At 40.0% G+C, this 23,925-nt stretch overlaps 1 protein-coding gene and 1 long non-coding RNA gene across 3 annotated transcripts in view; one reads left to right on the top strand and one right to left on the bottom strand.

The window, feature by feature from the left end:
• Positions 1-12,443, top strand: part of LOC112985185 (alpha-protein kinase 2) — a 62,604-nt gene extending 50,161 nt beyond the window's left edge. For both annotated transcript variants that reach the window (XM_026103636.2, XM_026103635.2), the window contains one exon: positions 6,154-12,443. In XM_026103636.2, coding sequence (XP_025959421.2) covers positions 6,154-6,352 — 199 coding nt within the window. In that variant the 3' untranslated portion in view covers positions 6,353-12,443. The remainder of the gene's footprint in view (positions 1-6,153) is intronic.
• Positions 1,134-5,535, bottom strand: LOC135324320 (uncharacterized). The gene is made up of 3 exons (XR_010385690.1): positions 4,688-5,535; positions 3,260-3,334; positions 1,134-1,367 (listed from the first exon to the last, which is right to left on the bottom strand). It is a non-coding gene; the product is annotated as an uncharacterized LOC135324320 (long non-coding RNA).
• Positions 12,444-23,925: the final 11,482 nt, after the last annotated feature.

Genomic DNA, 23,925 nt, shown 5'->3' with positions numbered 1-23,925 from the left:
TTTCAGGCTGGCACCCTTTCAAAACTTACATTTACTTTTTAACTGTGGATCCAAAGTGAAATTAGTTGAATTATTCTTGCATCATCCTGTTAGAAAACAACGAAGTTATAAAAAATTTATTTAGGCAACACTGTTCTCTGGCATTAGGAGATTTATGGAAAGGCTTTAATGGATGTTATCTAGTTTACTGTGAGAAATTACTCCTATAAAAACAAATCTTGGACTACGGAAAAGGAAGGTGAAGTGAGAAAACGAATATACAATGCAAGCTGTGGTAAGGATCACCTCAGTCAGATATTGCCTTCATAAAAAAAACTCTTAAAAATGTTGAGTATCATTCTGTTTGACATATAGCTACTGATATTGCTACAAGGGAAGAGACTTTTTTTCTAGTCCGATATTTTCCTTTCATTGCTTATTTCCCAGAAAGGATACCTCTGGATTAATATCTTCACTTTGATTTTTAATTCAGCAAGCCTGGATGGGGAAAATAAGGAAGTGCACCGAATTCATCCATATTATAGCCTATTGCTACCTTTGGTAATATGCAACCATGCCAGTGAGAGACTGTAAATCTTACATGTTGGGGAGAACATACATAGTCATACTTGGCTAAAAATTACAGTGTGATCCTGGTATTCTTTGACTGTACTGTTAGAGAAAATACAAAGACGATTTTTGAGTGTAATTGCCTATATGAATTCTAACCATTAGGCCCCCCCTTGCAGAGGTAATGACCTCACTGATCACGGATACATGCTCTCTCTCAAATTCTTTTAAGCCTGTAGCAATACATCAAGGAAAAAAAGAATCCTTAGGAAATGCTTCTATGATCCTTGGTGAATGGAAAAACATTCATGTTGTTTCCGATCAAAATGGAAATTAAGTAAAATGCTAGTTTCACTCTGACATTAAACTTGTGATCAGGGGGAAAAAGAAGCAGGAAAAAATACCACCACCCTCTGTGCTCATAGTATAATCAAGCTTCCAAATAATCTAATGTCATGGCACAAACTGTTAGCGATGATTTTACAGAAGCCAATATGGCAACTGTCATGAATTATTCATGACATTATTTTTCCCCCCAATGTTTCATGTAAACCAAGCACAAGAAACAGCACATATTAAATTTTTGTGCATTTATTCAGCATTGCTCATTACCATTAATCTTTTCTTTTATCGGCTAGACTCATATTCCAAGTCTGCATGAACGTTTCTGAATGAGCATTTATGTGTCCAGTGTCTTTATTTTTCCTCTGCTTCCTGTAGAAGTTGTGGAGAGATTGATGTTTTCAACAATTAACACTCTTCAAAGGAATTCTGATCTTTTATCCTTTCTATGTACGTGAGTTGAAAAACAAAAGAACCTGAAAGCAAAGGGTAGGTTAGTCAATGCACTGAGGCAGATGCAATAACGTTTCTGTCACTGGGGGGCGAAGTTTAACTATAATCACGAAAGCCTGAGAAGTGTTTTTAATTTAGCCGCTTGGGCGCACCAGAGTCAGGAAATCAATCCTTTAAATAAGATATTTAACGTGTTCTTTGCAGAACTTAAACAAAAATAATAGAACACAGCGACTGGCTTTTAAGTGCAAGCAGCGAGCCAATTTAGAAGCCGTGCCCAAGTGCCCAGGTATGTAGCCGGGAGTGGTAAACACAAACACGGAGGAATTGAGAACGCAGTGACCCGCAGTCATTATGATTAACAGGAGCACTGCAGGTCTGGTTTCAGGGCACTGACGGGCTTCGTTTGGCCCAACGTGGCAACAACAGGCATGGGGGAGTGTAAACCTGGAGCTAAATTCAACATCCCCCCCTCAGAGTCAAGCAAGATTTGGTTTGTGCCCACCCTCAATTAGTCAGATTTGGCAGATAGGAATTCTGTTGGAATTGGTTTAATCTGTCAATCATTTAATCAGTGAATTAATAACCCATGCTGTGCAAAATAGTAGATTATTATTTTTCAAGGCTTGGACTGGTCAATAGTTCTATATTACTGAGCACAAAGCATATGAAAGCAATATATGGACTGTTCAATTTAGAAGCCATTCACTAATGCTGACCTCCTCCCTATTACACATACCACAAGCTATAACAGCACAGAATGGTTTGAATTAAGGGCACAAGTCCTGCCAAACAAGAACAGAGCTACGGGCATTAGGCCTCTGCAGAAGAAATGATACAGTCCGGAAGCACGTGATAAGGAAGGCTCTGTGGCAGCAGTGACTAACGAAGTGCAAACAGCTGGGAGAACTCAGATGCAAAACTTTGGTCTCACATCCGTAGATTAATTTTTCTGTGGTCCATTATAAGAATTGGAGCTGTTTGCACAGTGCAGAGCCAAACTAGGCTCATTTGTGCCTCTCAGCTTCCAAAATGGACAAGGAGTGGTGCCTAGGCCACATCTCTAGCCACAAGAGCAAATGCAAACCTGTTATTTTAAGAGAAGGGAAATGAGGATGGCTTGATTTATGAGCAAAGCTAGTGAAAGAAAAATAATCACGTTATTAATTCAAATGTTCTGGTCTCTTCTTTTGTTCACAATGTATTTATGCTCTTACCTCTTTACTGAAAATGCTTTTGGCATTTGCTGAATCCTAAAGCTAAAGTCAGTTAGCAAAGCATTCAGATGTTCATTTAAAGTGACTCTCACTCATAGGATATTCTGAGCATGTGCTATTGCCTCTGCTCTTTCTTTAGATGTTCCTTCAAAGACATACAGGAAGTGACAGATACCAAATACAGATATGAGAACAATTTATGCAGTTTATGAATATTTGCTCTTTAACTAGTTCAGATGCTAGGAAGTAAGTAAATTAAATTCATCCTTTCCAATCTGGCCACTGATCTTCAGTATATAACTTTACAGATACACCACTTGAGACATTTTGATTTTAAATTGTGTGCTGAGTCCACAAACTTACAACTGCAGTCAGATCTCCTTGCATGAGAAGAATGTGTGCACACTGAAATGACAACAGTCTCCAGTTAAATTTAAGGAACCAGGAATCAAAGATCCCTTATAAAAAATTGTGATTAAACTAATGAGTTTAGGTTGCCCTTTATTCTAGTAAGTTCTGGAGGATTAATAGCTAATGCTACTGCAACAGTACAGATTGCTCAAAAATGTTACTGGATGTAAGAATTAGTAATTTAGCTGGTACAGAGACTTCTCTTTAGTTCGCAATAAAAATGGACTTTTTTTGGTGAATTTTTTCATGCCAAGATTATTTCCACAAATAAATGAATAATATCATACCTTATAGCACTTAAGCTTCCTGCAAGGGAGAAGAGCACATGAAGAAATGCCCGTTAGCTGCAACAAAATGGCTACCTGGAAAAAAAAAGCGAGAGAGAGCGCAAGAGAAAAGAGTGTGTGGTCATTCTGCAGCCACAAATTAAAGTAGCCATCAGTCACTGCAGTGAAACCTCTCACTTAACTTATAGCCCTGGAGATTCCTTATCATTAATATTTCTGCTGGCTTTGTAGAATACACCTACACAAAGCGCGGGAGGAATGAAGCCTTTCAATCAGTTTTGCAGCAGAAATGGAGAATTTCAGATATCAGAGTGAGCAGATGCTACCCGAACACTGTCTGCACAGAGCCTCATTATCTGTTCAGATACTGGCAAATACATCTGTGTTACATGCAGTGCTGCAGCATCCAGCAGTGACACATCATGACAGTGGAAGGTGTTTTAATGACAGCTGGTTAAATTATTTGTTGCCACCGGCATTCACTGGGAATTTAGACTTTGTTTCCACAAAGACCCAATAGTTCATTGAATATTCATGACAAATTAATCAAAATCCTTCAGTCTAAGTTACTGCCCTTTGCTGGCAGTGTAGTGCTCTGCTCCCACTGGTTTTTGGAATCAGGATCAATGCATGATATAAAGAGAGTTTCTTGCTGAGCACAGGCAGGCTTGCCTGAGGGCATTATGTTCTGCTGATGTGTCTGGCGCACATATCTAGGAAGGGAACTGAGGAATAAAGTCTCAAGTCTATTACTTCCCCAAAGGAGCCAGAGCACATTTCCTCCTCCTCTTGCAGAACTCCAGGGTACAGTCCTGAAGTAACAACGGTGCTCCTCTTAAACTCTCTTTGGGTAAATAAGCAGGTATCTTGGAGAGGAGAGAAAAAAAGTCTTAACCCTTTGAGGTTCATCTGGCTGTTTATACCAAGCTAGCTGAGTGGTTTCTCTAGAGCAGGCAGGCTAACCACCTGTTTAACTTAGGGATTAACCTGGTCTGGTATGAAGAACTTCATATGACAAATAATAGTAAAATAGGTTTGGATCTGTATTTCATTGAAATATATATTTAATATTTAAGAGCTCTGACTTTGGAGAAGAATTTGAAACTAAAATGTAGCTATGAGAAGACAAAAAGGACTCTTAAATACATATAATTAGAAAGCTGAATTCCAAAATAGCTTTTCTTACTGAAGTTAATCAGCAGCAATAATTTCATTTCTGAGAAAATGAAGGTCTGCTGTCCACTTTACAATTATCTGCAACATCTTCATCACCATGGTCGCAATAGTTTGTCTGAAATCTTTAAAATCCTCTTTAAAAGCAGCAGCAAAGTCTGTAGCTGACCTCTTTGTGGCCTAAAAGGAGGCAATGGAGCCTGCAATATGTACATTACCATTTTGCTATGTTCCCAAATATGCAGTATATATTACCTTTTAGATATGTTTGAGAAATCTTCAAATTTGCATTTCCACCAAAGAGGTTTTCTTCATTCTCAGGTGGAATTATGTGTTATATCATGATTTGACACACTGAGGTGTGTCCTGTGTGGCCTTTTCAACTCGCATGAGATGCTAGGACAAGTCAGCCTGAGGTTTCAACTTTTCTCTTCCTTCTCTGTAGAGGAACCCTAAAAATGCAAAATAAGACAATTAGATACAGGTACAGGCAGATACCATTCCCTTTTGTTGTGAGGTATTTTATTAGATTTTAATCACTAGCACCATTCTTTTGTACAAGAAAATTTGGCAAAATATGTGGCAATAAGGAGGTTTACCTGTCAGACAGAGTTTGAACTTCTCAAGACAGTACTGTTTTCATTAGCACTATGCGACCTGTCTGCCTGAGGAAATAAGTTCTCTAGAATGCTGTGCAAGGATCGTGTTGTGTTAATTAAAGTGCTAAATTTTTTTTAATTTAATTTGATATAGTAATAACCCAGAGTTCACATCTCAGGATTTTGTATGTCCAGTGACCCAAGAGAACAGGGTAGAACAGGTGCTTATTAAGAGAGGTACCAAGCAAGGATAGGGGCACCCTGGCCTCTGTTCTCTCTTCCACACCCTGATAGTTTGGTTGACCAGAATGACTCCTTTAAAAAGCAGATGCAGTGTTCCTTGGGATGGGAGACACAGTGAGTGGTCACTAGCTCCAAGGAGCTGACATTGGCTTCTGTTTTGCATCTAAAGGCACCAGAAGGGAAGACCACAGCCAGTGGCAGGGTAGAGAAGAGGGATGCAAGTGCTCTGCCCACTCCTTGGCTTTGCTAGCCTGCTGAAAAAAGGAAGGGTAGCAGAGGGAGATATGGTGGTGGCTTGGGAGTTGTGCAGGGTAGATGGGACTGTCTTCTTGAGGAATGCTCCTTACATCCTTCTTCCCCAGAGGCTCGGCTCCTTCAGGTCTTGTGATGAAGCCTGGGAGAGGGAGGAGTGTAGCAGAGAAGTTGCAGAGGTATTTACATCAAAACAGTTTGTAGTTCTGACAACACCTCCTGTTGCAACCTTGTCTCTTGACAGCAGCCCAGCAGCCCAAAGTACTGTTTACAGAGAATGCTGTAAAATGCATTTCATTTATGTATTACTGAGACTAAGATAGCTGACAATACTTTCCCAACAAAATGAAATGGAGAAGAGTAGCCAGAACATAGGCCTCAGAACCAGGACTCTTAAGTCCTTTTCTTTGTTCTGTCACTACTGGCTACCTGGTTTCTGTCACCTCTCCATGGCTCAGTTTGATTATCTGTGAAAGAGAGTTAATGCTTCTCAACACAGCATGAGTGGAAGAGACTTCCTTAATGTTTCCAAGCTACTTATGAGTCAACAGTCATACTCTGCCTCCCCTATGCTGAAAGTAAATCTTGAAATTTCATTTGGCTTTGTTTTTTTCTTTGTTGCTACAGATACAAAGGTTTTAAAGGCAACTGCTCCGTTTCCTTCATTGAGCAGTTCAGAGTCCTTCACCAGTGTAATAAGTACTGTGAGATGCTGGGGTTGAAATCTCTCCAATCCACTCATCAGAAACAGAGGAAACCAACATCCACAAAAAGCAAAACTCTGCCAAACTCAACAACCGTAAAGAAAACAGTGCCCAGCGCCTAAGAAAGTAAGAGAACAGAGACTTCATTTCTTCGGAGCATTGAGTAATACTGGCCCAACTTGTGAAGACTCCTCTTGAGGACATGTAGTAGTGATAGGCACTTATGACCTGATGGGGGGATAACTTTAGTCCTTTGCCTTATGACATTGTTTTGAAGCCATTCTGACGCTGATGCCAGCAGCAAAGAAAGGAGCTGACTCTAGGACCCAGCTAGGTTAAGGTTTTGGTTTAGGTTTTGGAGACAAACTAAGCCATCTGCCTGGATTATCTTGCAACTCTTCTGTACAGTTATATCTGCACATTCTGAGTCTTGGACTTTGTGCAGAACGCAGGTCGCTGGAGAACATCTTCCCTCATGTGTGTGTATGCCAGTGACCCTGTGGGTTCAGCTGCTATGTAAACATCAATATATCTAAGATGCCACTTAGTAAAGGTTTTGCACTAGTATTGTTGTTCAGGCTCTTCTAGAACAATTCCTTTCTTTACCAGATCTTTGCGTAGTTGTGATCCTACTCCTGTTGTTTTTTTTCCCTGGTTACATGTCATCTAACACAAGATAAAGCCGTTGATGATTGCACATACCTGTCTTCTGTCCCCACAGAAAGATAGCTAATATCTTTAGGGTCCTCACAAAGTGAGAACCAACAAACCACCGACCAGCTGAAAGCTGGGCAACTTCTGTGATTCTCCACTGAATTCCTTGCTTCCCAAATACTTGACTCTACAATCAACCCCATGGTGGAGTACTTTTGCACTTGCACCAACTCTGTTGTAGATTAGAGGTTTGGAGTCTCCATGCTGCTAAACAGCTCCCATCTGAAAAGAGCCATTAGAAATGGAGGATATTTCAGTACCTTGCAATATTTACAATTAAAATACGTGTGATGACTTTTCTATTTAGTGTAGAGTTGTTTTTGAAGGAACATAACAGGTGCCTTGGGCCAATACTTGACTGCTAAAGAGGCATTATTTACCCAGAATGCCTAGACAGTGCCAGAACAAAAAAGATACGGTTCTCCACCATAGTTAAGTGTAGCTTATGTGAAGATTGGAAGCCAAAGGAGCAAACTATGCATGTTGGAGGACTGCAACAAGTTTGCTGGAGCTTGGCAGTTGAAAAGCAGTGCCAAACACTTAGAATACAAACACTGAACACTGTCAGATTTCTTAACTCTGAGTGATTACTAAATAAAATGTGGTGCCAAGAACCACTACCCATGTAGAAGAGTCCTATCAGTGCTGAAAGAAGATAAAGAGATTTCGAAGTAGGTTCTGCTTTGTATTGATAAGCTGTGGGTGCCAGCTGGAGAGAAACTGTTGGGTGATAGCTGACACTAGGTATAGAAACTATCTGACTGCAGTATAGATGTAAAGACCTGGACTAGTCATCCTAGATTCCCCTTACAGTCAACTGAGGTCTAGTCAATGGCATCTAGAGCAAGATTCAGGTCATCTGAAAAATAGACAATTAAAACAGGTTAGATGAACTGTACCAAAAAGTGCCTCTTTCTCTCCATTGAGTGTAAAGGAAGCACAGAGTGTCAGACAGACAACTACATTGTAAAAGCCTAATGTTTCTTTGGACAAAGCCCTCTAGAACTGTGAGTTTTTAATTGTTTTCTGTTAACTTAGGCAGAGGAGACTGTTACAAAACATTATGGCAGAAATTTGAATGGTATTGTAGTCCACATAAAATGAAATATATGAAAGACTATTTGAAAGATGAGTTTTAAATAGAAAATGCAAAAGGAAGGTGAAAACTCAGAAGAGTCCATGACTGAGCTATGGATAAGCAGTCTATCTTTGAGTCTACAGATCTGAATCCCTGCTCAAAGACCACATTGTGACTGAAATCTGGGACAAAACATTAAGAATGAAAGCTTTAAAAAAAGTTACAATTTGCTGAGGATGGGAATTCATTCATTTTAAAATTAAGTTGAATGGCAATGCTCTGCTACTGTGGAGAACCTGAAGTGTCACAAGAGACTGGAGGTAGAAAAGTATATGGAGCAGAAGTTCTGGAAGAGTCACATCCTTGCAGCACCTCCTTGCTCTGGACATTCTTCTTATTAGCTCTTTACCTTTCTGTGGTGATCGGAGAGGCTTAGAGAAATAGGTCTGGTCTGGACAGCTTTCCATCAGAGGAGAGTGCGAATATGGGATATGGGAAGGCAAGTTTACCACAGGGCTTTCCAGTTCTTCTGTAGCCATGCATGTGAGCAGTGTGCTGGACAACATAACACAGCCCAGTGACTAGGCTGCTTGCACATCACAGCCAAGGGGACAGTGTAAGAAACCTGCATAAAAAGGTAAGAGAAGCCTGGCATAGCCATTGAGCTTGAATTCTTTCATGCCCTGCTAAGAATAGAAGGTTACTCTGGGGCTACTGCCTGATCCGGATGCTCTGTGTGTGTGCATCTGCATGCATGTATGTCTGCAGGCCAGCTTTACTTTGCCTAAAGTAGTTTTTTGTCTGTTTTTCATGTAGGAGCTGAAAAGTGGTTCCCTAGCCTTATAAAGCAGATGGCGGCTGGCCATTCAGGATACAACAGTTATGATTGTGCCTTGTAACGTCTTTGGGAAGGAAATTTGCTTACATTTCCTTTCCACCTTTTAGTGTTCGGCTTCCTCATATTTCTGATCTCTGGGAGACAGGGCAACCCCCCACTGCAACCTCAGAGAATTAGTTTTGTTGATATTTCATGCCTGCCTAAATATGTCACTTTATTGCATTTACTTTGTGTGTTTACTACTGACGACCACACAGAGACAATGAATATTATCCTTGCCTGGAAAGAAGTAAGTCTTGATCATGCAAGTGACTAAGCTCAGAGGGATTTTTGGGGCTCCCATCTGGAACCATCGTTCCATCCCTGCAGAGTTGTTTGCAGGACTGAGTCCTACCTTTCTTCCTCATTCATTGGTCAAATACTTGGAGACCATGTTGTTCTTCACACCTGTTGGCCAGAATAACCACAGCAGAATCCGTAGATCTGAATCATGATTTTTATGCTCCACATATCCATGGAACACAGTACATTGGAAGGCTCTGTGCTACTTTCCAGAGAAAAGATCACATTCATGTGCTCTGGCAACAAATATAAATGAATCTTTTATAATATTTTCCTCTGTGGGGAAGCCCACAGAATGTGTCCCTATACACCAAGCCCATCGATGGACGGTTAGTTAGGGACTCAGAGCACATTCTGGTTACGTTGCTATTTTGATGGATTTGCTATTACTGCTCAAAGGCTAATTGTGATTTTCTTACTATTGATCTTGTGAACTAAATGTGTATGTGAGCATTATATAATAACAAGCCATCATATTTGAGTTAAATAGACATCTTTCCCAACTAAATTGGTTGCTTTTCCACTGCTCAGGAGTTTATTGGCCGTATTTTGTTTATTAATAGGCACATTACACTGCTGATGTAATACAACACTGAGTAAAGCACAATTCCTGATTTTCTATCAGTGGAATTTCTGAGTGATGATAATAGGAAAACCTAGCAATACACTGTTTTAAAGCAGTCATTTGCTTCTACTAGAACAAAAGCTTCAGTTATAATAATGATACAAGATCCTGTTAAAATTTAGTCATTGCCCTTGAGTTCAGCTACAAGTGCAATTACATTGAAATAATTAGACATTAATTAGACATTAGAGCTACCAAAAGGAGAAAAAGCTTAACTGCTTACCTCAGCTTAAAGATAGCTTGACCAGTTTTAAAGCCTTGATTAGTCATGGTACTCACATATCATTGCCCTTTGATATATCTAAGTGAAGTAGAGAATAGAGACATTGCTTTTTATCTGTTTCCTTGTTACCTCTTCCTCTTTCACACTTGCTCAGCTTTCTTGTTCTGTATCTTCTCTATATAGGAATATCTTCTTTAGGTAGGACTCTCTCACAAAAAATCCTCCGTTTCCTTGCTGAAATTTCCTGGTGTTACCATAGTATAAAGAGTTTAAAATCCAGTAGTCTGACAGGATACTAGGAGAGTGCCAGGGTGCATGTCAGAAACAGAAGGGAAATGGTGATTAACGTGCCGTATGTCTGCCCATGTCTAAATGTCCGTGTCAGATTTAAAAAAAAAGACTTTGTTAATAATTGCACTCATTTGTAGACTGATTATTAGCCACTCTACCCACCTTAGTCTTGCTGTTATACAAGATACTTATATGCTGTGTTTCAGGAAGTATTTCCCAGCTAATTGAAAAATAATGAAAACTGAATGCATTTAATCTCAACTTTATACAGAGGTCTGAGCTATGAAGTCAGACTGGGAGGAGAAAGTTGGTCCTATTAAGTGCAGTTGACTTCAATGGCACAAGAAAGAGTCATCTACTAGAACCATGGTTTTACCCTGATGTACCTTTGTTTCCAATATGCATCAGCTGGATGTCTGCACAATCATAAGCAGTGAAATCACAGTTATCAGTGGGGTAAACAAAATTCTCACTGGGCTTTAGATTTAATGGCCCATTGAGAAGAATGGAAGGAACATCTACCTGTCTCACAGTGTTTTAATCTGAGCCAAAATCTGGTTTTCAGCCTTTCACAAAAGGGAACCATGCAAAGTTTTTGCGAGCAAGTTTAATAAATCTGTTTTCTAATCACAGAAGACACATCAGCAAATCAGAAACTAGAACCCATTTTTTAAAGAAACACTTTCAGCTTAATTCTTGCTGCTAGCAGTTGCATTATTACATTAATAGATGTTCATGACTACACACGGAATGAATAAATTGCACTGGGTTCTAATAGCAACTTTAAAATGTTATGCTTTTCACAGGGCACCACTGTAATTTAGGCTGATGAACTAATGTGTTGTGATTTAACTTCTATTACACAGACTAACAATGATAAAACACTCAAGAATGGAGAATCAATAAAGCGTCCACAGGATGTTTCTTCTTGTTCAAAAATAATCACATGAATGGCTTACAGGTACTGAGTTTTTAAATGTATACCTCCCTCTAGATAAATTGATGATTTTGCCTATTCTTTCCCAATTTTTAAGTGCACTAGCCCAGCTCCAGTGGTAATATTTTCAAGAACACCTAAGGGATTTTAGAGCATAGGTCCACATCCACAAAATACTGGGCACATAACACTTAAGATGATCTTTTTTCCAAAATGTGTCTTGAATACTTAGAACGTCATTGCTCAATAGAAATTGGCCTCCTCAGTCCCTTCCAAAACAGAACCTCAAGTACTTCTGAAAATCTCACCCAAACCGTCAGGAGTGTTCAGATGCATCGGTAAACGAATCAGAGTACATCAGTCCTCCAAGGATTCAGGAAAAGAGCTGGTCTTAAGCTTTTGAAAAAACAGTGCGGAGTTGTTGGGAATCAGCTGCAGACTCTGGTTCCAGCTTTAGATCGCAAATAACAATGACCCCCACAAGGAGAAAGTCAGTTGGTACAGAAAAAGGTCAGTCTTGCCCTGAAATATGGGTAGATAGGTCTAGAGTGCAGAATAGTTTGAGAAACTTTTAACCAAAGTGACTGTAGCATTTTTTAACCTCTGCGGGAAGATAGAGCCTTGCCATAAAACTTAGATTATTCTTCTGCTTCAAGTGTGGAAAACAAAAACAAAAACAAAAAAACCCCAAAGTGCTAAGTTTTAGGATTTGAATCTCTCTCCATGACTGACTAGCCTTGGGTGAATAGATCATTGCAGCACTTACTTAGATACATGTTTGCAGCCCTTGTGCCCACGCTCCAGGGGATGCAGCCTCAGAAGGGAGCTGATGTATTGCAGATGCTGTGCCTCTGAATGCTTATTCACTTGAAGCAGACTGCAAAGTGGAGGACACCATTAGAAACCAGGCAGTATGTTCCCCAATCCATTCCTTACGGACCATGTAGCGAGAGAAAAATGACTGGATTCTCTTTTGTATGCAGTTCTTACTGGGAGAAACTTTTTAATATAACCCCTGCAGATCAGCCTCACATAACCTAAGAGTAAACTGCAGGGATTCAGCTCATTATGTCTTTTTTTTCCCTCTCTCCCCTAAAGAAACTTCGGTGTATCTGTGGGTGTTGCAAAGGTCATGTAGCTCTACAATAAAAGCTTCAAAAAATGACTTCTCATTCTGAGTTTTAAGAGCACAGTAGTAAGAAAATAATAGGGAGAGAGGATTAACCTACACTGTTATCATCCTGCCACAGAGCACCAGGGGAAGGTTAGGAACTGTTTCCCCACATGGATATTTGACTGAATATTTTAAATGGGTTTCCTTTAATACATTGCAAATGGAACCTGGGGAGCCTGTCCTGCCCTTGCCCCACTGAAGTACAAGCAGTGGTGGTTCTTTTTTCGCATGTCTAAAAGCATGAATCTGTGGAATAAGCTGTGGTGACGCTGCAAATGGTAGAACTACTCCAGAATGACAGACTTTCAATCTCCTGCTAGTTCTGTTGATAGCACATGGATACTGTGCTCAGGCAAGCAACACATGAGCCTCACTGAATGGGAGGAGAGAAACAGCATAAGATGTTCTTCAAACAGGAAAAACTGCTTTATCAATAATCAGAAGGGCAAGCAACACTGGCACAAGCTCTGTGGACAGCACTGCAGGTAGGATGAGGGAGGGAAGGCAGTCTCCACTTTCTCTCAATCAAAGGTTGAGAAGAGAAGTAGCTAGCTGCAGAAGCATTACCCAGATGGCCATGCAGACAAAGTCTCTTTTGCTTTCCTCCTTCAGAGCCAGAGAAAAGGGAAAGAAGGATTTTCTGTTCTCTTACCCCCACACCAACTCACTTCACAGATTCCCAAAGATTCCCTCAGTTATCAGCTATTTCTTACCAAAGGCCTTCTCAAAAAGAAACCATAAGTATCTGCAGCTTTGCTCTTTTTACTGTGGGGTTTGCCATATGGGAGTGAAATTTTTGTGATTTAGTGAATCTTGTACAGCAAGAGAATACTGGTTTTGGAAGCCTTTCTGCTGCTGCTGCTGGATTCCAGCTATGTCGGTGGATGCCATCTGAGGGATAGGTGATGGGCCAGCTGAGAGGTTATGGATCAGGAAAATGGGTGACATTGTAATGGGTGTCTGCTATATACCGCCTCATCAGGAAGTAGGTGAGACCTTCTTCAGAGGACTGGAAGAAGCTCTGTGTTTGCAGGCCCTGGTCCTCATAGGGTACTTCAACCACCCTGGTACTTGCTGGAGGGACCACACAGCAGGGCACAAGCAATCCAGGAGGCTTGCATCCATGTGCATTGGTGACAACTTCCTAACACAGATGATGAAGGATGGTGAGGAGAAGTGCTCTGCTGGACCTCATCCTCAAAACAAGGAAAAACCGTTCAGGGATGTGAAAGTTCGGGGCAGCCTTAGCTACAGCAACCATGAGATGGTGGAGTTCAGTGTCTGCACTGACAGTTTTATGTCCTGTTTGAAGTCAAGTGGTAAGTAGCTCTTTGTGGCCTTACTAAATGAAGCAATGAAGTCTCCTGTTTGAACAAGTCGTGCTATTTCCAGAGCATCGCACACTAACAGAAAGCATAAGCAGCACCATCCTTTACCTTCATTTCTTCATAGATTTCCCTAGAACCCTGTTTTCAAACCTGTTGCCTGAGTCATGGGCATCTGAGTCAACTAATGTTTCAAATCTGTGTATTTTAATTAGGTGCCAGATTTTCATTCCATCAGCTAATTGGCTTCCATATTCTACTGTAATGGTTAATCCAGTGGGAATAAGAATATGCCAGGCTGGCCTTGTTTTTCAGAAGCGCTGAGTGCCCACAGCCCCCTTGATCCCACTGAAATCCACATTCCTAGTATACATTTGCACAGAGTTTGCAGGACTGAGCCTGGGTCTCATTTCTAACAGTGAAACATTACCTTGATCATTTGATACCATTCTTTATTCACTTTTAATCATGATTCCACTATTATATTAGTACAGAGCAACAATGGATATCAAAGAGGAATATGTTTCAGACTAAAGCTTTTCAATTAATTTGTGTTAAATACAAAACAGCTTAAAATAGATTTCACGATGTTAGCTGTAACTCAGTAGGAATCTTGGTTTAAGAAGACTCAAATAGTCACTTGCACTGCTAAGAAAAATTACGATCCCTGAGCATGAGCATGACTCATATATCTCCCAAGAAAGCAAATATGCAGCATTAAGATGATTCCTGTGTGCTTTGCAATGGGAATTTGGAGATGCACATAGCAGAGTATTTATTTCTCATGTATTAAAGTGGTTTTGCTTATAGAAGAGTGGAGTCATCCCAATACACATATACAAAGCTGCCATATTCCTCAGCATGGTGGGAAAATGTATCGCTACAATTCATATTCTTTTCTGAATTGATGTCTTATCTACCAGTAGCTATTTAGTGTGATAATGGCGTTTGATAGATTGGACACAAACACCATTGTCACACTCCACAGCTCTGGTAGTAAATAGTCCATGGAAGGAGTAATATCCACACATGCAGACTTCAGCATGGAGACTTGAAAGATCTGCAAAACACAGAGAAAAGACCATGTATATGCATATTTATATGTAATACTTTGGTTAGAGATCTCACCAAGGAAGTGGGAGACAAGATTCAGCTTTTCCTTGAGAGGAATCACTCATCTCAGCTAGCTGTAGTCATCTAAAAGCGAAGTTTTACAGGTTCCTCTACAGGGGATGAAAATGGACAGGCACCTTGAGAAAGTGATCAGTCCTGTCCTGAGACAAATACAAGATGGGAGAGATGAATCATTCCCTGCAAGGACCTGTGCCTTTCTCTTATTTACAGAGACAGCTCAGAAGTGCTCAGCCATTACAACTAACATTAGAGCTGAGGTATCACTATGCTAATGACTGCATTTGCTTTCCATCTATTTGTTCTTGCCAGCTTTTTAGAGCCAGCCCCCTTAGGAGACCGCAAGCTGGTCTGTGCCCCCACTACCGCTTCACCTGTTTTATTCAATGTAGGTTCTTCTATGGCACTTCAACACTGCGTCCAGTTGCAAATTAAGCAGTGTAGCTGACCAGCATACACATACCATCTTCTTCCCAGGACAGTTTTTTTGGGTTGGTCGGGCAGAGTGTGTTTCTGTTTAACCTGCAAGTCTCATAACATTTCTGCACATCCAGTGAGTGGATGCAGGATAAAAGATGTGTAAAAGATCCTGTTCATCAGCAGTGGACTAAGAGCACACAAACACTTACTGAGGGTCACCTGATGCACAGCGATTTGTTAAGCCATGGTAATTCAGTTGTGTGTTAAGCCCTACATTATCACATCTGAACAATGCAAAGAAGTAAAGAAAATACAGAAAGAGGAGCACAGGAGAAGGAGGAGAAGAGAAACTAAAGTTTTGTTAGCAGCCTGTGTATCTCACTCCTTCCACTTCTCCACTTCTTGGTCAATAAAAAGACTGCGAACCAGTGTATTTATCTATACAAGAGCATATTGGAAACTGACTGGAAAAAACACTGACCTCTGCAGACAGAAGACAGCTTTTCAAAAGTGCAAGCTAGCTAGTGAATTAATATTAGTAAATTAATAATAGTAAAATTAGTAAATTTAGTAAATTAATATTGCTATGAATTAAAAGCAATAGCAAAATAATATTGCTAACTAATTAATAACAATAATGAAGCCAAAAGAAAAAAAAGAGACCATAGTAGCACTTGAACAAAAGATGACGTTAAGCAAGCTGAAGAGCTCTGAGAGCAGAGTTCTCAAATCCTCAGAGAGCCCTTTCCGTGGGCTTAGCCTTCCTGCCAATCTCCTTGTTACCTCTCCTAACTCAGTGCCCTGGGGATGTGTCATTCCATCACGTTAATAGCCTTAGTGCCTCTGCTCTAGTCTTGGCCTGCTGTCAGCCCTCCCATCATGCGTCCCAGCTCAGTAACAAAGAGGGAGGCACAAGCCTCTATCATCAGCTCTTCGTAAAACATAACCATTTGATAGAACGACACAGAGATGATGACTACAATACAGCTATGGAGGAAAAGCATATTTCCATTCCTGTTCAGACCAAGTGGCCACCATTTTAAATATGAGCTAAATATCTGCTTGCAAGACGAAGTAGTAGTGTCAGTTCCCAGCTTGAATCAGGGCATGCTGCAGCTGGTGAGAAGTTCAAGCACAGCCCTGTGTGCCCCAAGATAACAGACCGTGCACGGGCCGTTACCGCCAGGGCAGCTGAAGCACAGGAACCTGCGGGGAGAAGAACATGGCTCTATGGGAAAGAAATGAGCAAGCACAAAAATCTGCTTTCCAGGTGAGATACGGACTGAGGGCTCCCTGGCCAGACAAACAGCAACCCTGGTTTGAGAAAGTGGATTGAACTGTGACTGGAAATGAGAGGCTGAGGGCAGAGGGCTGGGGCTTCCAAATACTGGTTTTTATATGCAGATCATAGAGTCAAGGAAATGCAGCAAACTGCATTTCAGAGCATCAAAAGTTAAAATGTCAGCCTAAGAGAAAGACTCCAACACCGACATGAACTACCTGTCTGCCTACATGTACTGAATAAACCTGAACCATCAGCATGAGCAAAATAGACTAGGAACAATGTAACAAATGTTTTCTCTAAAACCTTTACCTTTTGATGTAACTTTGTGCCTTTTCTGGAACCTTTTCCTTAAATGTCATGTAGTTTAAGCAATACTGATCACTGCAGACTTACTTGGGCTTTAGACCAGTTTGACTAGATGGATTTACAAGTACGTATAATCAGACCCCAAAGCTTTTTTCTAGTGTAGGTATGACTTGGCAATATTAGCTGAGTTGTGAGGTGGCCCTTGAAACAGAGAAATCACCCTTGACCAGCTAGTTAACATGGCAGATTTCTTTCTTTTTCAAATTTAGTGATTACAACTGCTCTGTCATTCCCACCCTTGTCAAGGGAGCAAGTCTGTAAATACTTGGGCAGGGCTGAAACCTTTCCATGCACTTCTCACCCTTCATTGGTTTCATCTGTGTTTTGCGTCTGCGCATGCTGTTATGGGAAAGAGCTGTGCATTTGAATGCCTACACGGAACTGTCAGGCAGGTTTGCCTATATCCGCAGGTCAGGCCACTGTGAAATCACAGCTAAGAAGGAGCCATCTCTAAAAGAAGGAAAGGAGCCGCAGCACGTCCTGTGCATAAAGCTGGCGCCAAGCTTTCTGAATTAACGAACAGGAAATCCAAAGTCACACTCGGAACACATCCTGTCTAGTCAGGATGCAGCGTTGACCTGAGGTCCCTGAGGTTATTTTCAATGAACAGTGTTGTGAATGTGCCTTTACTCTACTGTGATAATGAGAAATCAATACCAAAGGGACATAACTGCTCTACATTGCTTTCTAAGTGATCACAGTATTTGCATTTTTCCCCCTTACCTTCTCCCATACACATTTTATTCAGCTTTCTCTCTGTATCAGAGAAAAAAGGTCAGGCAAGATCCTATTCTAATTAAGCTCTCTGGGGAAAAGTCTGCCTGTCACTGCTGGATACAGCGCCAGGAGGAGCAGGGCCCTGGCACAGGTGCTTCTAGGCTTTACTGTGAAATGTGTATGACAGTAGACAGCCAGGCAAATGATGCAGCTGCAAAAAGGCAGTTTCAGAGCTCCAAACCTACACAGAAACTGCCAGCAATTCAACAGGAATATTTCCGAGAACGAAAGGTAATGAAAGAGAAATAGCCAGCAGCTTTTAGTACTGCAGTGGAGCAAAGAATCAAACAACAGAAAGTTACAGGTCAGTACAGAGAGAAAGCAACATATAAACATCACGGCAGAACATCTCCACTTTTTCTGCCAGACACTGGGATAAAGAACATTATTAGGATCTTCTAGCTGAGAGCATCATTCTGAAGAACATGAGAGTTTTTCAAGAAGTATCTGAATACGGATCACAAAACCTCTCCTTTTCATATCCACAGATTTTATGCATTCCCATAAACCTGATTAAGTCTAACCACACTTACTACCAGCCTTATTTTTTTACAATAAACGTTAGGGTGGCTTGCCCATTGACAGTAATAAAAGGCTCCTAATCACTTTTAAAACTCAGACTGAGATTATAGATATAAGGCATTAAATCCCATTAGATTACACAGACAGGCCACAGGCTTATGTGGATATTTTGGTATGCTAAAGTGCTTACTATTCAAAATTCATTTGCACTATTTTATTTTTGCTAATACATTTTATCATTTACTTTTCCTCATTTGAAGCAAGCACAGGAAAGCACTTACCATCTCACACAACTGCCAAATGATCCTTTGGTGTGTCGTTAGCACTTGTCAGAACTGAGATGCTATTGTATGACATTTTGCTGAATATCACTGTATTCTGATCTTTGGAGAGCTAGGCTTATTGTAAATTCACAGCAGCACTTCGCTGCTGAAAGCCTCTGTTTCCAGTGGACACCTTTCCCTCGCCCTTTATGGGATCCTGAGGTTTTAAAGTAAACAATTCATTCTCTTTCTGATAAGTCATATTAAAATATTGATCTGGGGGGAGGGAGATGGCCCTCACCGCACAGAGCCAGAATCACCTTTAGTCAAACAGACCAAAGAAAGGAAAAAAAGCCCTGAAAGCTCAATTTTCTCTGTCCCTTCAGATGGAGGGCAGGGAAGAAGGTGGGAAAGTGGGAAGTTATATTAACCTGGTCTGAAAGAAGTTAAATTGTATGCCTTAAAAATGCTATTGCACTGGTATGCCAACAAAATATGTTTTATCTTCAGCTGCCTGTGTTTGTTTAACCCTGAGATGAAGAGCGTTTATTCAGTCTTCCTATTAATTGCTTCCTTCTTTCAGTGAGAGTGACTGCATCAATTCCTCGGATCATACTGCTGACCTTACTGTTTACTGCTGGATTTTACCATTCTTTTTATTTATTTATTTTCATTTACTGTCCTTTCTGCACAGGCATTTTCAGAACTCTCATCACCGAAGAACCTGCCAGTGTATATTTTTAATGTGTTTTATGTTCCAACACACCTATGAGACAGGGGAAATAAGTCTGATTTCAGTTAACTCTATCTGAATACAGAGGGCAAAACCAGGAACTAAACACAAGTCTCAGCATCTCATCTAGATAATCAACAACTTGCTCTCTCCTTGCTTTCCAGCTTTGATATAAATAAATCTTCAACAGAACATAAATGCAACTTCTGTTCTTGTTAAGACACCTTCCCTGACCAGAGCTAGAGCAGGATAATCAACAACTATACCATTGCATAAATCCCCACATTTAAGGTACAATAAATTTCACCTTTTTTGTAAAGGCTAGCATGGGATTTGAACTTCAGAGGTCCCACAGGATGAATTAAAGTCACACCTGCAGGACAATAACCTTCCTGATGGATAACTTGTTGCTACTTCATTGCTTCTTTCCATTACCATGCCTTACCTCCATGCTTTTATTCCATTAGAACATAAGCATTTTGTAACAGTTTATTCTTAACTGAGAATACTGTTAAAAAAAAGAAAAAAAAGTAAAGTTCACAGTATAATAACTCGCATACTTCTGACTTTACTGGTTTTGGCCTAATGTCTTCATTTGGCACTGGAAAAGCACTGGGCAATCAAACCTGAAAGAAATCATGTATCTTGCTCTCTCCTTGCTTTCCAGCTTTGATATAAACAGATCTTCAACAGAACATAAATGCAACTTCTGTCCTTGTTAAGACACCTTCCCTGACCACAGCCAGAGCAAGATTAAATAGTCCAATATATATGAACTCTAAGAATTACAGCTCTCCTTTTGTGAGAATGGTCCTGCGTCTAATAGATTCAAAAACATAATACAGTACTGTGTAATGGGGAAAAAGCCCTGAACTACAAAGCCACTAGAATGCCCTCATCTTTACCAATTTATGGCACATCTTTTCTCCATTTAGTTGTTGTGTATTTGGATTGTAAATTTGTCATGGCAAGATCTCCTACTGTTTCCTAAAATGGTGCCTAATCACAATATAGCTCCAGTCTCAGGTACTCCAGTAATACAAATAACGACAGCAGTCATGAATAAGAAGGTGCTACACTACACTTCCTATATGAATGAAAGGAGCTATATTTATACATTCTTGGCAGTCTTATTGCTGCATTCACGGTCCAAGACTATTTTTTCTCTTACAAAAAACTCGAGAATATATAATTATGAGGAATTAATGACACATTTTTATACCCTCCTCCCAGAAAAAGAGAAAGAACAACAACAAAAAAAAATCTGCAATTCCAAAAGTATTCACAGTACCTACTTCAGGAGCTTATGCTTCCTGTGTAGCCAATAGATGTCCATCTTTACTGACTATTCAGCCACTCGGATGCACTTATACAGTCTCATTTTTTATCCTTATAAAGACATTAACAGAAGATGACTGGGAAAATTCTGGAGTGAATCACATAATCTGGCCGATAACCAAATGTCAAACAAAACCAGGATCTACTGAAGTTAGTAGAAACATTCCTGCTGATTTCTGAAAGGTCAGGATAGCATCTACAGCATTTATATGTCTGGATATTCTTTGTGTATGCAGACATCTTGCACAATGGGACCTTGATTCTGCCGTGATTATTATTACTGATAGACTTCCTGTAATATGAGGAGAAATATACCCCCAGGTACAGCTATTATTTTTAGAGGCCCAATGACTAGGTCATTCAAATGGTGACTCCAGGAATCAAGGCTCTTAACCCAACTTTGCTACTTGCCATATGCAAAACCTAGCACTACTCTCAATCTTACCTTCTTCGATGCTACCTTCTGCCCTTAGTCTATTTAGAAATTCTCCTGAGACAGGGACTTTTTTTAATTTGGTATTAGTATTGCTTCTATTCGCCGAAAACTGTTTCAGTTGAGGCTTACATACGCACACAGTATAAGGAAACTGAAATTACTACTAGTAGCAGTAGTAGTAGTTCATAGTCTGCCCATAATATTAAAACAAGGCTTGTTGAAAATATTTATTTAAAAATTATTTGTATAATTACACCAGAATTGCATGTGAAAACTCCATATGCCATTCTGAAAATATGGATGTGCATTTGAAGTCCGCAGGAGGTATCTGTTAAGTTACTTAATCATAAAAATAAAGCAGAAACCCCAAAATTAAAATAAAAAAATGCCACTATATTCTTCAAAAACAATAGTGAAAGACTAAAATGTGCTACTTTTCATTACAGGGGAAACACCACTTATTTGGTATTTCTGAGACTGTGTTTCTGAATAAAAACTGTTTTCCCTCAAGTGGAGCTCTGCAATTGAAAACGAAGTACTGCCCATGGAGTCACTGATGATAGTCTGAAACAGCGTTGCAACATCCATTACTGTTGCAGACTGGTTTTGGTCCAATTCTTTGAAATTAAATGCCAAATTATTTGGAAATTCCTACAAAAAAAAAATGGACTGGTTTGTTTAAATGTTGGTAAAGGTGACACAAGGACAAATAATGCAATACACATTGCACATGCATCTGAGGGCCAAATTCTCCCCTTGAAAACACGTAGGTATGACCCTGAGCAAAACGATCTAACTCTGAAGTTCAATCTAACATTGAAGTTGGCACTGCTCAGATCTAAGGGATGGACACTCTGACTTCCAAAGGTCCCTTCCAACCTAAATTATTCTGTGATTCTATGATTCAACCCTATGTGCACAGCTCCTACTGACAATGGTGTCACTATACAAAGGCTGAATTTCAGCCCACGTAAGAGAATCTTTCCTATCGTTTCTCTTATATAAAATGCGGAGGATATAAAGCATGAAATAGAAATCTAGAGGATGGAGCCTTTTCTCTGTAGATGAAAGAACAGCCCTCAAACTAAAGGAATAATAACTTATCACAGAGTCAAAATAGGGCTTTTTACACTGGGAATTTTTTAACAGTGAGAAAGTTTTTCACACTGGGAAGATTTAAAAGGGAAAAAGAAGCTAACATTTGGCTCTGTAATACCTTAATTTTGAAATTCTTCAATGAAGAAAAGCAACTTTGGCAAAAAAGAGTTAAATACTATGTGCATGAAGAGCTCAGTGGTGTATTAGGAGAATCATTTCATGCTGTTCAGAAATGATATGGGCCTACAGGGGTTTGGGAGTGGCACTGTCCCTTTGGAAGAATAAAGGTTCTTTGCAGCTGTCTAATTTTTGAGCATAAATCTATTATAGGTTCAACAAAACTCATTCTGAAAGCTTATTAGGAGCTTAAAAAAACACAATTACTTTGCCTATGTAGAGTAGGCTTTGAAAAGCCATTTTCACCATTCAGTTCAAACTGAAGACTCTCAGATAAGAGTTAATTTACATGACCTGAAAGAGGCTTGCATGAATTGGTTTTCGTTCTTTTTTTTCATACACTTATATGAAAGCTTTTTCTTCCTCATTTGTATGGCCTATCCCCTCATGCTATTCAGCTAATTTATCACAAACTCAGGCTGACATCAGCTGCAGTTTTGTAAGGGACAGACAAGTGCAGCCGCAGTCGAGGAGGGAGTTGGAGCAAAAGACTCTGATCTGAAAAGTCTGATGCTGAAAGGTACAGAGGATTAAAAAGGAACAACTGAGGCACCAGTTCACAGAGTGCTCAATTCTGCAGTCCACAGGACTGCAGATATTTAAAGACTTTTCTTTCTTTAGGTTCCAACCTCAGAATTTAACTGTTGCACTAACGGGCACTTACTTATGCGAATTTGAATGTCTTTATGGCTTTACTCCAGGACTCTCTTCAATGAGCATACAATCACTACACTTAGAACTGAACTGACTTTGGGATGGCTGTTTCATCTATGGAAAAATCCTGCTACAACCTCCCAACACCAGACATGGTGTACTTCATTTAAAAATTTCAGACAAATCTGTGTTGAAGTTATGGGCCAGCTCCTTTATGGGGTAAAACAACATCTACCCAATGGTATAACTGCATTTGTCCCTTTCTTATGACCCATTAATTTCAGCTATGCTTATTTATGTCAGTTTAGGATATGACCATACAGTTTTCAGAGTAAATCGCTACAGAAATCCTCGAGCTGCAAGTGGGCAAAGCTCGTCCAGGCCAGCCCTGTTTACCAGCTCCAATACCACAGGATAAGAGCCAAAGGTGAAGCATATGTCATAGCAGGACAGCTTAGATCACAGAAGGGAAAACGTTATGACCCTTCTTAGTCAATGGCTGGTGGTTAAAGATTACCTATTCTGGTCATTCTGACTACTAGATAGAGAAAGATTAACTTAAAACCTAGTATAAAGTAGAGCAAAGGTATTTAACCTGGAAACCATGATCTTTTCTGATTTCTGCTGGGCCTCAGTAAACTAAATTGATCTGAGTTTCCCAATAATCAAATTCGTTACATCAGTTCTACGTCATCCCGGCATTCCCCGCAACGATTCACCATCTGACACATCAGAGATGAATTCAGGCTGCGGATTACCTTCATATTAAGGGTATACAGTCTGATTAACAATGTATCTTCCATGAAATTTCTGTGACATAATGTTACATACACTAGATGCAGAAAGTTTATTTTTAGAATTATAAATAAGGGATTGTCATTCTAAGAATATTGCCCTAAATTGTTTTGGAGCTCAAATCCCAGGGGCATTATTATCTTGAGGAACTGC

This window comes from Dromaius novaehollandiae, chromosome W (genome assembly GCF_036370855.1).
Source record: "Dromaius novaehollandiae isolate bDroNov1 chromosome W, bDroNov1.hap1, whole genome shotgun sequence".
Lineage (NCBI taxonomy): Eukaryota > Metazoa > Chordata > Aves > Casuariiformes > Dromaiidae > Dromaius > Dromaius novaehollandiae.
This window is presented reverse-complemented; position numbering and strand designations above follow the sequence as displayed.